This window comes from Ahaetulla prasina, chromosome 2, assembly GCF_028640845.1.
Source record: "Ahaetulla prasina isolate Xishuangbanna chromosome 2, ASM2864084v1, whole genome shotgun sequence".
Lineage (NCBI taxonomy): Eukaryota > Metazoa > Chordata > Lepidosauria > Squamata > Colubridae > Ahaetulla > Ahaetulla prasina.
In genome coordinates this window covers 133,848,484-133,867,410 of record NC_080540.1, presented here as the reverse complement: position 1 = coordinate 133,867,410, position 18,927 = coordinate 133,848,484, and the positions used below count along the sequence as shown (strand labels likewise).

The 18,927-nt window shown below is 37.1% G+C and overlaps 1 protein-coding gene across 4 annotated transcripts in view; it reads right to left on the bottom strand.

Moving 5' to 3' along the window:
* Positions 1 to 499: 499 nt before the first annotated feature.
* Positions 500 to 18,927, bottom strand: part of CSNK1D (casein kinase 1 delta) — a 36,924-nt gene continuing 18,496 nt past the window's right edge. The window contains exons 8-10 of one of the 4 annotated variants that reach the window (XR_009153080.1): positions 14,334 to 14,473; positions 6,160 to 8,737; positions 500 to 2,647 (exon numbers count right to left, since the gene is read on the bottom strand). Coding sequence is in view for 3 of the 4 variants with exons in the window: in XM_058165775.1 (XP_058021758.1) it covers positions 2,597 to 2,647; positions 14,334 to 14,473 (191 nt within the window). In the remaining variant the exon portion in view is untranslated. Of the gene's footprint in view, positions 2,648 to 6,159; positions 8,738 to 13,679; positions 14,039 to 14,333; positions 14,474 to 18,927 lie in introns of those variants that run through there. The other 3 variants (XM_058165776.1, XM_058165775.1, XM_058165777.1) reach the window with 3 other exon arrangements.

Here is an 18,927-nt window from a genome sequence, read left to right as displayed (position 1 = left end):
GTTTATCTTTTAATATGTGTTCTTATTTTTATTGTGTTATATATGCATTGTTTACTGGATTGTTATATTCTGCCTAGAACCACTTTTTATGAAATGGGCAGCTATACAAAATTGATATAGACAGACAGATCACTTTCTCTTTCAAATTTTGATTTTTCTCATCCCAATTTCAGAAACTATTTTGAGGATTCTTTCCTTTTGTTCCAGAGTCAATACCATATAATACGTTCATCCCTCTTCCTATTATTTTCTTCCATTTATTGTTATCTGTCTAAAAATACTTTCAACTTCTGAAAACTGTATGAGACTAGAAAGGTCTCACAGTTTAACAGGAAGTTTAACAGTTAACAGCTAAAAAGTTTACAATTATCAGAATGTTTAAAGTCAAAAGAAATTGCCTTGATGTTTGTTATTTAACACTGTGTACTAGATACACAAGCTTTGCTTTAATATGTTAAACACCAATGGCACATGCAAGCAAACAGGGCCACACATTAAAAAAATTAGAAGTCCTTATGAATTTATTTACACAATTATTAAAGTACACAAATACAGTGGTAATACAAATGAGGTGTTCTGAGATATTGTTACCAATACACAGGTTTATAGAGACATTCTAACTATATTTTCAGCAGGTGATGGTGAGATTTAAGTATAATGGAAGGGCAGAGACTGCCTACAACCAAGAACAATTTGAAAAGTTTGCAGTCAACTTTTTAAGTATAGTACAGCAATTGAAGGTTCCAGATATATAGAAAGAAGAGGCTGCCTTTTAAAGTCTCTAACATTACATCATTGACAACAAATATTTACAAAAAGCACACTGAAGTGTAGAACTGTACAAATGGAAGTGCACATGCCCAAAGAACCAACATCTACAGCAACCAGTGATACAATTATTCAAAATTTTTCCATGGACCAACATTAAAACACATTCCCATTGCACTCCCCCAATCATAGGTTGCATCAAATCAGACCTTGAACATACAAATAAGCAATAGATTAAAGTTCTAACGCAGCTAAAGAAAAGTAACAAGATTGTTCATAGTTCAAAATCCACAGAAGTGAAAAAAAGAGAGGAAACAAAAGGTGACCGACAAAAGCTTTGAAACAAAATGCTTGCAAATGAACAGGAAAATAAAATCTTACTCGCCACCAAGTTTCCAAGGAGACAAGAATCTCACGCTTATTAAAAAGTAGTAACAACACACCTACATATTGCATTTTCATCCCCGAAGTGGGACTGATGGTGCTTTTGAGTGGTATTTGGTATGACTCACATGCCTTCTACTTTCCCAGATTACTAAGGGATAAATATATTGCTCATGAAAACGAAGATTCTTCATGTATATTAGCTGGCACACTAAGTGTTTTGGCCACTATATAAATATATCTTCAGCTGAAGGCCAGCTGTTCCAGGCTTGCACGTTTTAATAAAGAATGAAAGAATTCAACAAGCTTGAATGTTCTCTTGAGTTCTTGCAGAAGGAACAGATTGCTTATAACTCCGAGCCTTGGCGGAATGCAGCTGGCTGGCGGCACTTGCTGCCTCTGTGCACTCAAGAGGCCCGCCCACGTCCACACTGCTCCCACTGCAGTGGCAGTGCTTAATTGGCATCTGTAGGAACAACCCAGCAGGAACAAGGTATCCTGCCCCTCTCCAAACCCTCCTCTATTATGAATAAAGGCAATACATTCTACGTTCAACATTAAAAACTTCCTGAAAGATTATTTTCGCTTTTTTTTTTTGTCCTTCAAAATCTATGAAGCGTTATTTTCACCTCTACTCGGTACAGCTTTTTCTTCCAAAAGATCTCCCACTCTTTCTTGAACAAAACGAGAGACAAATCAACATTTAAAAAACAAAACAAAACAGTGGGTGGTACATAGAGGTTTAAATTCTAAAAAAAAACACAAAAAAAACCTGACGACCCTGGAAGAACAAGACAGCCGTAAGTAAAACTAAAAATTAAAAACCCTTGAGAATCCCCCTTGTCCTGTCGAATGGGACCATATAAAAGTAAATAGTGTAAAATAAAAGGAAACACCTCTAATTCAGGTAGACATTCTCTTCTCACTTAAGCTTACAAGAAGTTTCAAGTCTTGAATTTTTTTGTTTTGAAACCAAGCTTTAGAATTTTCACATTTCCACACAGGGTTTGAATGAGACAAGACTTTGTTTTTATAGAGAAGTTAAGCCAATAATCTTAGCAAAATGAATACAAAACTTTCTTAAACCAAGTAAAAGAGTTATAATTACAGTAGAACAATAAAAAGGGGGTGAAGACTGCCGCCTGCTGAGGGACAACTAAAATGGCTATTAAATAACAGGCGGGCAATGCTGTATACCATCGCTTCCTTTTCTAGCCCTGTTGCTAGAGTTCATATAAGGTTATTAGGTTTCGGGCTAAAGCCTCTTGTAGTGTGGCAGCTGCTGGATTCTGTCCATGTTCCTGTGAGTATCTTTAGACAGTGGCAAGGAGAGTTCCAACTGGAATATTTCTTCTGCTCTAGTTTGGGATAGTTTGCTAGTAAAAGCCATTGATAACATAGGAGATCAGCCATGCATTATCTGCCCCTCAATGGCAACATTATTTCACCGATGCACAGCAGATTGGAGTACGCTGGTCGTCGCCAGAGCAGGAATCTATTGAAGCCAAGGAACAGGGTATCAATATCAGCTCACACCTACTGAGACTGCATAAAACCTGGACCCACACACCATTTTCTATGTATACAACTGAACAGACACATCTACTTCAGAAGAATGAAAAGCCAGGACAGAGAACTATGTGCCAACTGAATCGATGATACACCCACCTGTAATGCCCATGAAGGGAATGACAGAATGACATGTTCCTTCTGTATTAAAGGTATGGTAAAAAAAGGCTTCTTGTGAGCAGGGAGAAATATATGAAGAATGATGAAAAAAAGCACATGCTAGTTAAAGAGAGAACAGATTAGATAACTCAGGTGAGCTCTTAAAATAGTAACGAAACCCAAAGCAAGAAGCAAGGTGACAAATGCATTGTAAATGTGCGCGCGCCCACACACACAAAAATATGCATTACTTATAATAGTGTTCCCATCAAAAATGCAATGTCAAGCAAAGTCTGCGAGCTCTGCAATCAGAAATTTGATAGTATTTCAATTCCAATTGAGGTGCTGGAAATGAAATAAATTAAGAAGACCCTAAATCTAGATGCTCTGAAAAACCGGTGAAGGCTCACACTATTCCTAGTGGAAATTATTAATACTGTCAGTATTGCCTTCTTTTGTAACAAAGTTACATTTTATTCTAAATATATTCAACATATAGGCAATCTGCTATCAATATGGGTGGAATATAAATTTAATAAATAAGTATAAGTATAATCTACAAAATTACTGAAAAATCCTCTGGGTTTTTTCAGATCAGGATGAAAGCAATGGGTTTGCTTTGTGTGTACTAATCAAGCTTTGCTCCCCTAACAGGATTAAGATGTGCAAGAAGAAACACTTTTTAAAAAATCTATTGGCTATGAGTGGCAAGCAAATCCTCCTATTCAGAATTATACAATAAAATTTTAGTACTTAGATTACCAAAACACTGCCAATCTCTAGAGAGCAGCTTGCATATAATTGAGAACAGGAAGAAAAGTGTTTCCAAGTACCCATCCCTACCTAGTCCAAGTCCTTGCTAATGCAAGTCCGAACTCTATAGTGCACCAATATTCCAAGACCCAATTTGTATGTTAGTTTAGATTCATACATATTTTAAATCAGTGGTAGTCAACCTGGTCCCCACTGCCCACTAGTGGGCGTTCCAGCTTTCATGGTGGGCAGTAGGGGTTTTGTCCAATACTGAAGCACTTTCCTTTTTTTTAATTTAATTGACTTTTTAAAATATTTTCATAGCATTATTTAAAAACATTTTCATTAGGTTTTCATAAAATTCGTCGTGAATATTTCAATTTCTGAAAATATACTATTTGTATCGCCCACGCATAAGTTTAGTTCATGTTACGTAAGTGAAACTAAATGGCGCTATAGTGCGACCGCAAACAAAAGAGCCTCGTCCCAGAATAGCTCGCGCATCTCCCCTCACACTACCCAGCTGTAACAGACAAGCAGAGCTGGTAGCCGGCACCCCTCCCTCCAAATCTACTTTATAAATCACCATTACTGTGGAACCCGTGGGCGGTTAGAAAATTTTACTACTAACAAAGATACAAAAGTGGGCAGTAGGTATAAAAAGGTTGACTACCCCTGTTTTAAATGACAAGTAACTTTTTGTTGTTTCAAATTAAGACCATCCTTGAATGCAGTTTGTAAAAATACTGTCAAATTGCCACCACATTAATGTCTTGTTGTGCAACAAGAGGCTTTTTTTAAAAAAATAAATCAGGAACTTGATTATGGACTGGATCCTTCAGTTTTTCTCTCTAAACATTTGAGGTTTTCCAAGATAAATTGTACATAAAAACAGGCAATTAAACATAATTTGTAAAGAGTTTGGCTATTACCAACCCTAGCTGCTGATCTTTACATCTTCCCTATTCTCATTTCAACATTTTTCCTGCCAAACTGGGGAGGAAGAAGAAACATGACATGTTTTCTTTGCAGGAAAATGTAAGCAAGCATTTATTTAGTATAACGTAATGGGGTGAGCTCCCGTTACTTGTTCCAGCTTCTGCCAACCTAGCAGCTTCGAAAACACGTAAAAATGCAAGTAGAAAAAATAGGGACCACCTTTGGTGGGAAGATAATAGCGTTCCGTGCGCCTTTGGCGTTGAGTCATGCTGGCCACATGACCACGGAGACATCTTCGGACAGCGCTGGCTCTTCGGCTTTGAAACAGAGATGAGCACCGGTCGGCAACGACTAGCACGTATGTGCGAGGGGAACATTTACCTTTTATCTTACAATCAAGGTTAATTTGGAAGAGAATCCTTCCACACAGTTACAGTTCTCAACAGTTGGATTATCCAGTTGATCAGATCCAAGTGGATAATAACTTGCAAATATTGTTAATAAAGTAAAAGGCTCTGGGAGTCAAGTATACAAAAGCAGTAATGAGAAGAGGAACAAGAGTGATTCAACATTAATAGAAATTAGCATATTATGAAGTTTTATCAAATGTCCTTTGGGCAGAGAGGCAAAGCATAACCCAAACAATAAAATGAAAGAATGGTCAGGAAAGAGAGCACAGCTGTTAGCAAAATCTAAGCATCTCAGGTTGGGTAAAAGAGGAAAAAAAAAAGGTTTTGGAAATATTTAAAAATGGCAGCATGCTACATATTGCCCATACACACTCCATTTTGCTTTGGGGAAAACTACCTACTGTCAACGCAAAAGGACAGATCAAATTGTAAGCTTTCGCTATCACAGATTCATTCATTTACTACACCAATACAAGCATTTAAGTGTCTGCTGTAACAAGTCCAGAGGCAGTTTCCAGCTACTTATCAGTTTTGAAAATGTTTTTTTAATCTTGGCTGCTTGTGGGAAAGGGAGAAAAATAAGGAGGCCACATTAAACTTTCATTTATCCTACAAGATAATTCTGCTTAAATTAGGCAGTGAAGATGTTCCCAGTCTTAGTTTTCACTACAACTAAAGCCCTGTCCCTTTTTTATGTCCATGTGATGCACATTAAAAAGGAGGCAGGGCTACAACTGCATGGCAACATCCGCCATCTTGATTTTTTTAAAAAACTCCCCCAAATATTCCTATATATTGGAATAATTTAATTTAAATGAATATAGTCTAAAACTATTACCAGCAGTCACTAAGTTGGGCAGCCAACTTATTAAAAACATGCACAGCAAATATGTACTAATGTCTTGCTGCTCTCTTCAAGGTGTCTTGTTTTTCCAAACAGGCTACTCAGTTTGCACATTTGCAAAAAAGCAGATTTATTGTTAAGCAATGTAGCAACTGGAGTGATTCCTATGGGGTTATCCCAAATTCTCTGGTGAAATACCTAAAGCTTTGAGGAAAAGGTGAACTAGTGAAACGCTAAAAGCTTTTGGGAAAAGCACATCTAATGCTACGTGATCTGCAAGGCAGAGGGAAACAAAAGTGCAGAATTAAAATGAAAAGCCGGCCCATTTGAATGCCCCAAAGGAGTTCATCCAGACCCACCCACCAAGCTGGAGTCTAGCGAGAAGGGACTCACCCAGTGCTGCTTTCCAACGAGGAGACGAGCAGCTACTTGCCATGGTGTTCGAAAGGAATGCTATTCTGAGGTGGGGGGGAAAAGACAGCCATTTGAAACAATTCCACTGCCCAAAAGTTAACTTCAAACTAAGATTCTAAGTGGAGCTGTTCTTCATTTGGAGCAGTGCTCCTTTCAGAAGCTTCAGAGACATTGGCCTTCACAGCTGTCACTAAATGAATAACCAAAGAGGTTGCTTTGAGAATGTGTTTGGAGAACTGACGTGTAAAGAATGACTGCTCTGAGCAGCAGGAACAATCAACAGGATTTTGGAAATGCATTTATATTGGAATGACACCTAGTTCAAACGGACTATCAGGTTAATGAGTTATTGTCTGTGCTGGCCATTGATTCAAAAAAACATTTTCCTTTATTACAATGACAAATTTAACCCGAGGAAATCAAGGAAACCTGCATCTCTGATTAGTACTCCAAACTTGGCAACTCTTCCAGAATTCCTGAGCCATCATGGCTGGCTGGGGAATTCTGGAAGCTGAAGTCCACGAGTCTTATAGTTGCCAAGGTTGGACAACCCCCTGCCTTCAGACTAATAACCACAGATACAAACAGAGGCTTTCAGATGAATATGTTCACTAGAACAGAAGTCCATTTATTGCTCTCAACTGGCCAAGGCAGCACAAAAGACAAAACCTAAATAATTTTGTAAACTTACTGCAAAAGATTAATCACACTTCTGGGAATGGGAGCTACATTTTCTCTCAGTACTTCTTTGAGTACATACAAACCAACACTTCTTCCTAGTGGCAGTGGAAGCTTAAAAAAAATCATTCTCTTCTCATAAAAAGACCCAACTTTTCTACTGCTAGACCTGAATGATATGTTTAAGAATATAAAACATCCCCCATAGAGCAGGAAATGCTAAATTCAAATTACATAAATATACCTGCTACGGAGTTCAGCCCATCAAGAAACAAAAAGACAAGTTTAAGTGGTTTTTTACTGGGGAAAAAAAAATCACCATATCCTCAGTTTGTAGATGGTGACTAAACTGAAAAAACTAGTATTTTCTACCAGCTAGAAATGGCACTACAAAAGACAACAAGAATATACATCTACCAGCAATTGCATTTTTTCCAATTAGTCCCTATATTTTGTCATGCTGACAAATACATTTCTTGGAGAAACAATGGTTGAAGCTTCACTGAGAAAAAGCTATAGATCTGAAATGATCATGAAAAGGAATCATAATAAAGGACATCAAAGACACATCAGCTAAATATAGGCCAACTTTCATAGAAAAAAACAAAGTGAATTTCAGCTCAGAAATACACGTCTGACCAGAGTGACTGAGTCTGAAAGCTGGGAAGCAAGTGGATGAGGAGAAGCTTAACAGCTTGCAGACTCAGTCCAATAGGAGATCAGATGGAGTTAACCCATTCCTGACTGGTGGTCCCACCTTCATGGAGAAAACCAGGATAAAGTGAACTGCTTGTTGGAGACTTTCAAATAAGTAACTCTGTAAATACTCAACTAAAAGGTTGAAAGTATTTAAGAAAAACAGTGAGTATATGGAACCTTTAAGTTAGCATGTGATGCTTCCATCCTTCAGAGAGATCAGAATAAAGCTGCTTACCAAGATGAGCCTCATGCCATGACAATGCTGGTGCCTGTGGTTCCTACATAACCATTCTTGCCAACAATTACCAGTATTTTCCAACCCTAGGTATTTTAAGACTAAAACTTCACTTATCCAGCCATCTGATCCATTTCTCAACAAGGTAATAAATATGTATTCAGGCTTCTTCAGACTCACATGATTAATATTTCTCCCCCTTATTAAAAACCCACTCAAACCCATAGCCCAAGTTCTCCATATTGAGAAACCTTGCCTGTGATTTCATCACACATTAGTAGATATTTGTGGAAGTTGAATTGAGTCCTGACAGCTGTTTGCCCATGAGGACCAAACAGGTGTGTACAGTATTATCAAAGCTTTGTTTACAGATACTTCAAAACACTGCAATTATCTCCTGCAAACCTCTGTTCTTTTAGAAATGGCTCCTTCAGCTGTCCTGGTCTCTGATCTATTTGAATGTTATCCATCAATATGATTTCAACAAGAGTAAGACACTTGAATGTTGTTTGTCTCCACCCTGACTCTGTTTCTATCCACTACAAGCTAGATTTACATTGCTACAAATAAAGAACTCTGGCTGGACTAAAACCTTTATCTCTTACATGCCACCATGTAGGTGTAGAAACACTTTCATCTGGCTCACAATCAATTGCTATTTATACTGCATGCATGTTTCAGCAGAGGCCAAAATAAAAATCTGGCCAGGTTGCAGAACCTAGACGTTTTAGCAGTTTTATTTCATACTTCACAAGAACATCCAAACATTTGAGAAGAAAAATGTCCCTTTTAATCCATGTCTCTGCTCTGTGTTAACTCTTCTTTCTTCACCATCTTCAGCTTTTTGCCTCATTTGCTCTTCTTCCTGCACTTCTTTCTTTGCAGCAACTTCAAATTCTCAGCTCCCAGCCGGCTCCACTCACACCCCATCCCCTGGTGTACCTGCTAGAGTGGTCACCAAGGAAATAATTAATGTTGACTATAAGGAGTCAGAACTGGGATTTAATGCTGACAGAATTATCAATCAGGGTGCTAAGGTAAGAACTGACATAATTTAATAGTGCTGAATCCTTAACATTCAGAAGAAAGTGATTTCCATGCAAAAGGATGGACAATGACCATACACAATATATACACAGCACACAGGCTGTATTTTATCTTCAGCAAGGACCATGATCTCTGAAGCCATGTTCTAAAAGTAAAATCTGAGAATGATAAAAATGTCTGCTTTAGAATTATTTGGCCAAACATTAAAAGTATTATATTCTGTTCTAACCTAAGTCCAACTCTTTTGTTCCTGATCCTCTGCCTGTAATTGATCTTAATTCTAATCTGGGGTCCCCAACCCCTGGGCTGTGGACCATTACCGGGCCATGGCCCATTTGGAACAAGGCCACGCAAGTGGCTGGCATGCAAGGGCACAGCTTGGCCTTTTGTGAATGGCAGGCTGGTTCGCCTCCCCCCTCCCCAGGCCACCAAGCTCTAAAAGTTGGGGATCCCTGTTCTAATCTTCCTTCCCTAACTGTTTACTATGGCATATCTCTTATGTTACCAGAAAAGGTAACACTGAAGCATGGGAAGTACAATTTGTGGCAACCTAGATTACTTCCTCCATCGAGTACCTTAGGTGAACAATGCAATTGGTGACCCCACCACCCAGAAAGATTTCCATTTTTAAAATTTGATTTTCTCCCCTCAAGTTTTGGAGCCCTACTTAATTTGCTACCCTGACAGTCTAGTTCACCTATTTGAAGGAGTCAACCCTGATAACCCTAATTTTTGTTTCTCTATAGCAAAACTAGGCACAAGGAATGATGGGCTGGCAGAATGTGGAAGATCAAATAGCAAATTACAAGAGCTTAGTTGGTTAGCTTATAAGGCAAATATTCCTCTTAATTCTGAAAGCTCAGATAGAAGAGCATTTTACTCTAGATCTTACATTTTAAAGTTATAAAACTTTTAAAAACCATATTATGGTTTTTAATATTTAAAAACCATAACTACAATTTAAAATTGGCCTGTATGAAATAAATTATACATAGCAAGGATCAGACGTCAAATTACAATTACTTAATTCTTAACGGGAACACTTGCTAGCCATTCAGAAGCGAAGACTATATGGATTGATTAATGTGAAAGCTTGTGCATATTGTGCTAGATCACTGTTTAGCATTAGAAAGGGAAAATCTCTCTATCTAGACTGCAAGACTTCTTCTTTCTTATTGTCTCTTTGTTCTGTGCATCCTAGTAAAGAAGAAACAGTGTATGTCACATAGCCTTTAGTGACTACAGGACTCTTAGTCCCTTCATAAGATGACAATTCTAATTTTGCAAGAATGTTAAAAAATAAACTTTTCAGAATGTTTATTATAAAACCTACTCCAATTGCTTTTCACTATGAAAAAAAGGGTATTGGACCTTTCACAATCATCTCAGAAAGGAATTTCAATTGCATTTGAATAAGAATTCAAACTGCATAGAGCATGGAATTTAGAGAAAGTCAATGTTGCTTAATACAAATCAAGAGATCTAATGATTTTACACATGTAGAGGTATTGGATTTGGGCTGCAAAAATCCAAGTGATTATTAGATAGTAGCATATTTCTGCCTCCATATACTGGTTATTTGGATTTTTGCAACCCAGATCTGCATAACTGAATTGTAATTTACTTCTGAAGTACGTGGATTTTGGTATTTTTGGGGACCAGTAAAAGAAGAACCAAGAACAGCAATGGAGTTACAGAAGGTTTGACCTCTTAAGAAACGGTGAACTCCTAATCCAAAAGAGGCGCTGTCTTAGAATTCCAAATTCAATTGGATGAAAATAAAAGATACCACATTATTCACAACTTAAAGGAATTTAAAATGATTTAAATTATCATGCCCATTGATAAATTTACTCCAAACTAATTATTTTCCTTTCAATGAATTAAGAAACTACTTTAAATAGTTGTCTATTAGAATTGTGTGCTAGTTGCATTATTATATAGAATATTGAAGAGGGGGCAATCTTTTTAATTAGGAAAATGACACACAAAACTTTAAATGGAAATGGAGAATTTAGCCTTTGCATGTATGAAGAATATGAATATAAAGAATACTGTTCTATGGAATTCAGCTATTACTACCTAAGTGTTAAGCCTAAAAATTACCCCTTTATCTGCATGAAATTTAAATTCCAAAATCTTTGGTAACCTGTACCTAATCATTCACAGCTCCTTTAAACCATTAGTGATATGCAGTCATTGGCACCTTTTTGTTTCTTATGAGATTATAGTCAGTCATTAATAAAATGAACAAGAATTTAAAAATAATTGGCTGCTGTTGCCTCCCAAGTGCGCAAGGCAAACATTAACCGTATACCAAGAAATACTGGGCTAAGGCAAGATGGGCTTGAAATTTAATGCCTTCTAAATTCAATATCACACCCAAAGTAATATTTACATATATTTTGTATAATATAGCTTGTTGGACTTCAGTGATTTTGATCCAAAGGAAAGCAAATAATTACATCTCAAGAGTCCAAAAGTGCTTTATTTCCGGTAACTTAAGAGGTTAAAATGCGCACTTTCTTCCTCTTCCTTCGAGGTCTGCAGGAGCTTGGCTTTTCAGATGAAAGGATAAAAGAAAGAGTCTCAAAACCTCATAAAGGTTTCATTTTTCAAAATTAGCAAATCTCCCATAGAATATATTTACTCAAGCCCTAGAGATAAATATATTTGTTAGCAAGTAAGGAAGTGCCCTTGTTTTAAAGAGACGTGGAGAGCACTCTTTTATTTATTACAACTTTGAGTAATGCATAATGAAGTATTTTCTGAAATAATTGCTCACCAAAATAGAAACAAATATTTCAGGACTATATTCAGACCACCATCTACTTCAATATAAAAAAGTATAGATTTCAAGAAAAGTAATATAGAAGTAGTTATAATTACAATGATAAATAATTTCTTTATTAGTATGTTAAAGACCCTGGACCTGCAGAAAGTAGTCATGTTTTTTAAGTTCTTGATTGCAAAAACTTGCATTAGGTAATAAAAGCTATCTTCCTGTGGAGCTTCAACTTTTAAGTTCTATATTCCTTTAAAAGTTATTCTTTGATCAGAGATCTTTTTAGTATTACTTTAGAGATTGTTCTGTTTCAAATATCCTTTTGGCATAAATTCAGATTACATATCTTTCATCTATAAAAGTGTGCTATCAGCGATCAAGGTTTTATTAATTGGGTCTTAATGAGCAATGCTATGAACATTTATTAATTACAATTCTGTCTGGATTCCTAATAAGCACCACCTTTCCCCCTTTTCTAACTGCAAACAATAGTGTCAGTAGAGCTACTCGTACCCGAAATGAAAAATACAAATTGTTACTGGAGGGCAGAAAGCAAACTGAAAACATTTTTGTTTCACCGTGCAGGACTGGCCTAGTGGGGTTTTAATAAGGAGTTTTATTGGTTTTAAGTTCTTCAACCAACTCTACATTTTCCTTTTAAACTGGTCCTAAAAATTGTACTAACTGTCTTTACTTTGGCTGTAAACCGCCCTGAGTCCTTTGGGAGAAGGGCGGTATAGAAATTGAAACAATAAATAAATAAACTATGATTCTTTGCTGGTATCTAATGGTCTTCTGAATTTTTGCAGCCAGGATGTGGTTGTTTATTTGTAATCACTAATGCTTTTATAGACTACTTTTATATTCACCCATAATTCTTGTCTGGGTGAGTTTTCCACTTCTGTTACAAATCTTTGAGCCTCTTTATTGACCTCTGACGCTAAAATCATTTTTATAGCTAAAACATCTACACTGCCATCCTATTCACCTTTAAAAACATTTGCTACTTGACAACTTCAGCTGACAAAATTGCAGTCCATTTTATCAAGGCTCTGAAAGGCACTTGTTTTCTGACTCACTTTCCAAATATTTATAATATGCTCTCCTATTAAACTTATTGTTTCTAAATTCCCAGTTTTTAAAAAGACATTTGAATCCAGATATAGAATTCCAAGATCAATATTTCATTGTTGAACAATTTACAGGTCAAAATTCGTTTTTGTAGCTTGTTATATATGTTAGCTTGTTATATATGTTATATATGAACCTCCAATCTGATGTGATTACATACCACACATAGTGAAATGAAACAAAAAAATTACAACTAATATAATTCAATAGCTTGATAAGTGTTTGTCTTTTGTTTAGAAATACACAAAAAGCAGATAAATAATATTAACATTATTCTTTCGTAAAATGCAGAAAACGCATATTCTTCTAGAATATGCTGGCCTTTATACATTGAAAATTTTTAAATTTATAGCCAGTTACACAATGTGTTGAAACCTGATACAGATGTACTTTGAATGTCTGACATATATTTCAGAACATAATTTATGCTTTATGGAAAAAATTGCAAGTCCTGATTAATGGTCCCAAAGTCCAGGTGCTTGACTACTGCAGACATATTCAGATTTCACTATTACTCTAATTTAGCTATGTGTTTCGAATAATACATGCCCACAGATAATCTAAAAAACCACCACTGTTTCTCAAATTAAAAAGGATTCTTCAAAGTGCTAAAAAAAAAATCAGAGATGTACGAACAGCACCTAACAAACTACAAAGGAAGCACCAGAAACTCTTTTCTATTTCCATCTCTTATTAATCACAGTTTTTTCAGACCTTTAATATTCTTCAGAAAAACTCCTTATACAATAGTTGTTATTACAGACAATGATTATACCAGACAAAAGCTGGTAGCTATTTCCCATTCAGTGGCCATTTATTTGGAAATACAACCACAAATTATGTCAAGATCTCAGAACTGTTGGTTGCTGGATTTCATGCTTTTGTCTGTGTCTGTGTCTGTGTCTGTGTCTGTGTCTGTGTCTGTGTCTGTGTCTGTGTCTGTGTGTGTGTGTGTGTGTGTGTGTGAGAGAGAGAGAGAGAGAGAGAGAGAGAGAGAGAGAGAGAGAGAGAGAGAGCTATCAAATAAAATGCTAAGTGACTGGCTACCACTGATGTTATCCATCTCTAATAGTGGACAAATTGTATCTGATCAACATTAAAGGAAGAATGCTTATTGATTCTTCTTTATCAAATTTAACAAATACTAATATTCATTCATTTGCACAAGGTTTCCGAGATCTGCAGTGGTTAAGAAAAAACATGATCTTTATGTGAGTTGACGATTCACAGAGTATATATAGCAAAAGTCACTGAAATGTCCATGGCTGTTAAAAATCTGTACCCTGCAAATACACAAAGGCCCAAAAAGGGATTAAGCAAAGGAGGCACCCAGGTACCCACCTATAGATTTCCACAGCTATTAGTCCCTCTCTTTCACATTAAAGCCTCAAGATCAGAGGCCTTCACAAATAGCTAATCATCAGCTGATTCTGATTAAGAGATCAACATGTTTAAAACATAACAGCTGTTAAGGTAGGCCTTTCAATTACGAGCCCAGAGCATTTCTAAACTGAAAATGAATGTCAAACGACACTATACCCCTTTATCTCTTTTCCCATGAAATGAAAAGTTTTGTACCTGTGAGGTTGACATGCGTGAGGTATCTTGTCGACCTGTTAAATCAGATGAGGAGATATTCACAGGGGCCCCACGATGCAATCGCATACTCACTTTCCGCTCTCGCTCCATTCCAGAAACTGGCCGAGGAGATGTATTTGCTGACCCCAAAAAAAAAAAAAAAAAAAAGGAAGTTTGTCAGATTTTTTTTTTTTTACATAGGAAAAATTGGCTATAAGTTATTCCAGAGTTCTATAGAAGTTCTTGTGGGAGATAGTATATAAGTCACTGTGACTAAATGTTGAACTGGCATTAGGGAGACCCTGGTTCTAATCTATCCAAAATCATGAAAGTTCCCTGGGTAGCTCTGGCCCAGTCACTCATTCTAAACCCCATCTGCCTTACAGAATTGTTGTTGGAAAAAATTGGAGGAGGGACTATTACATATTCTAATAGAAGTGTATACAGTATCTGTAGCTTAGGGTTGAACTGTGTAGTCCTTCTTGTTCTTTGGGCTTGGCTGTTTTTCCCTGCTGACATTTTATTACACAACTAGGTAACATTATCAGTGCAGTGTTACTTATGTATACCATCTTGAATGCCTGAATGAAAGCTGGGATGTAAATCTTATACAGGCAGTCGTCAACTTTTGACCATTTTTTTACAATAATTTGAAATAACAATGAAAGAGTGCTTTCCAGGCCATAAAGCCTGTTCTTGCCACACAAAATGTTATATCATCATCTCCACGATTACATTATTGATATCTGAATGCCTGTCAACATGAAGTTGCCATTTGTAATCACTGCTAATTTCCCCAAAAAGTCAATGGGGAAGCAGCAGGAAAGATTGCAAGCTGCTGCCACCTGCTGAAAGGACTCTTGAAGATTTCAACTCCATTTCTGCACCCCATTGCACCAAAAGACTCTTAGTGAAGAGATCCCTACAGATGAAGATGTAATTAAACAAATATCAGCGTGTGCAGAAATGGATAGATTAACACTTAAAATTAAGGAAAAGGAAGAAACTGAATACTTTCTAACATGGGACTCATTTTACCAATGGTTAGCCAATAAAAACAGAAGTTAGAAACATGGAAATATAAGAGAAGTACTAATGTTAAAAGGAAGGTTTGCTAAAATGGATAAGCTGCTATTATTATTATTATTATTATTATTATTATTATTATTATTATTATTATTATTATACTAATACATGGAATTTGTATATGTAATAATAAAGAAAAAAGAGAGCAGAGGGGCATTATGGTAAGGTAAGGAGTGTGGGTGACTCTGGTGATGGGGGAGGCACGGGGAGATCTGGCAAAGGACACGCGAGCGTCAGTTCGATCCTGCTTGGATTTCTGCAGGGAGGATTTTCAGTTCCTGAACTGGGCCTCCCAGGATCTCCCCCCCCCACAACCCTTCTGGCATCCCTTGCTCCTTACCCAGGACTCTGTTTAATGACCAACAAGATTGTTAACAACATAACTGGGAGTGCTGGTATTATGGTTGACAGAGGCAGAGGCATGAGTGCCTCACTTAACGACCAGTTTGTTGAACGACATAAATTCTGATCGTAATTGCAGTCATAAGTGGAGGACTATTTGTAAACACATAAATAGTTGGCTTGTGGTGAACCCTAATTCAATCTAGGAAATTTAGTTCAATAACTTTTATTGTTCCAAAATGTATACTCATTCCTGTTAAGCAGTTTCCTCAGTGAACTTTCCAAATTCGATGGATGAATTGAAACATTCATTTTCTTTCGTATCTCACAACATGTGTCAGAATGAAAGTAACATTGGCATAGGTGTATAAGAAAACTCTGAATAAGAGCACAGCAGCCAGTGATTTTTGCAGTCTCTTCTGTCTCAGTCACATGTTTACTTGGTGACCATTTTGCTTAACAACCTGATTACTGGAATGGAACTGTGCCACTAAACAAAGAATGTGTGAAAAATGTGAAGTAGGATCCAGCATAGCTTAACTTCTTTTGAAAGCTAGATAACTTCCTGGGCTATGATGATGATAAAGCTGGTTTAGCCTGCAGTTCCTACATACAGGCCTGTGTATCTCAAAGGCATTATTAGGACAGAGGAAATTCCTAAATGACTACTCAGGTTAGCTGAAGGACTGATGCATAAACTTGAATATAAAAATCTGAGATGCTGTTCTCTAGGTGTTTTCTACAGTAAGTTCTAGTCACAGCTTTAGAATTCTCTGTTAAGTCCATGTTTCCTTATTGGCTTGTCTTTAGAAGAATATTAAATATTAATTGATTGTGTACTATGAATGTTTTCAATTAGAGAACTACAGAATCTATTGCTTAGCTTGTATAATCCATAAATACGGTCCTATCACTTGAGTATTTACTGGGTTTTGTATTTTAAAGTATGATGTAATTCCCCTCTGAAATAAAATATCAGACTACAGCAAGTGTTCAAAGTATTACAAGCTCAAAATAGCCATTTTGAGCATTATAAACTTGGAACAAAACACTCTGTGTTCAATCATCTATCCTGAGATCATTGCAAAATGGGCATTTTGTGCCAAGTTCTTTCTGAAATGTCAAGAGATTGGCTTGGTTTTTTTTTTTTTTTTAAATTGCTAAGTCATGGAGAGTTGCAGAATCCATTAGTCAATAAAATGGGAGGAGGGACAGATTAGTCAAGTTCAATCTTGTTCAAAAATTTCCCTAGTAAAAACTGCTGTTTTTAAATAGCAGTTTATTGTGGGATAATCCCAATTGTGAGATTCATGTGCGTTATGCTTTTTCTTCAGGTAGGTTTAGCAATACAAGAATATGCAATGCATTATGCACAGCACTGTTCAGCTGCTGACCTTTCAAGATTGCTACATATCATACTACTTGCATGCCTGATCTAGTGGGCAAGGACAAATACAAAAAGTGTGCACTGCATTCGCAGCTTTAAATTAACAGCCAAACGTAAGAGGGCTCCTAGCCAGAGAAAGATTTTATAGTGGAACACATTGCGTTTTGCATTTTATTCAGTTGAAATACACTCAACATGAAACCTCCCAATAGAACATTCTGAACTTTTTCATTTTGCAGTCTTTTTGCTACAAATCCAATGCATAAACCAAAAAGGAGATGATGTTAACATTCCTACAGCGATTGGTTCCACAACTCCAGGATATGAGAATTGAGGCTTGAGGCAACTGACACTGCAGAGGCTTATTGCAGAGCTGCAGGTTGGTGAAGAAGGTTGGTGCCGCTGGGGCTTGTTGCAGTGTGGTGCTTGAGGTGCCACTCAGGCCAGTGCTGGGCCTGAAATAGAAGCCTGGAAGCAGTGGAAGTCGGCTGAGACTGCTGAAACCTGTCATCGCTGAGGGGTGCCATCTCCAGCCCTCTGCTCCCTAGTGCCTGTTTGCAGCACTTCATTGCAGTTCATTTCATTTCAGTTGCTAAACTATGCAGTCATATTATATTGTGCTCTACCACTGCATTGTGTAGCCACAGAAATACCAATCCCAACTGCCATTGTAATACAAGGACTACCTATACAGCTTTCGAATGGGCTTCTATTGGAGATGGGTCCTGCCACTCTCCCCCAGCTCTTCCCCACCCGCTGGCCTTTAGGAAGCTATTAAAAACTGAATTATTCTGGGAGAGCATTTTCATGGTTTTGCTGACTTAATCTCCTGCACCATTTTTATTATTCCATTCTTCTGACCTTATTGTCATTTATACTGATCTATGTAGATGTTTAAATGATCATTTCACTATATTCACTCTCAATTGCCAAGACTGGATTGATGATCGTGGGGTATTAATCCAATAATTAAGCAATCAGTATTGTGCAATTTCTTCAATGAGACTGTGTTACTTGCAGGAAGCAGCTTCTTGAAAACTTGGAAGCGCTGCTTTGCAGCTCTGTCTAGAAGTCCTGGAAGCATGCCTGCACAGAAGACGCCAGGCAGCCATGTCATCAAGCAATCCCTCAAACCTCCGATCTGCTCTTACTGCTCTGTCCTATGAGTCCTACTGCTCATAAGTGAAGTGCTTTGACGAACCTACAACCTTTAATACTAAGATTTTCTGCTAATATTCATCATAGAAACAGAAAAATAAAGATGACACAACGTAAGTGCTTCCTTTCCAAATACAAGCATACAACTTCCCCTCAAAGAACATTAGAATGTAGGAAGTCTTCCGGATAGTGCTATTTATTTGTAATATAAGGCTGGAACAACAGCATTAGGTAACAGCATTTAATTTAAATGTAGGTGACCCAGATTTAAAATGCCATGAAAAGTATGTCTTGAACATTGGCTGAGGACATTAGTCAACCTAGATATATCACAATCAGTTGTTCTAGAAGCAGGAGGAACAGGAGAAAAACAGTTTATACCAGGGGTCTCCAACCTTGGCAACTTTAAGCCTGGTGGACTTCAACTCTCAGAATCTCCCAGCCAGAAAGGTGGCTGGGGAATTCTGGGAGTTGAAGTCCGCCAGGCTTAAAGTTGCCAAGGTTGGAGACCCCTGGTTTATACAGTGAAAATAACAGTGGTTTGATTCAAGAGTGCTTCAAAATTTTGCTATGCTAGGTATAAATGCAATATTGTAGTGTAGTTAGACTAGAGTTGAGTTG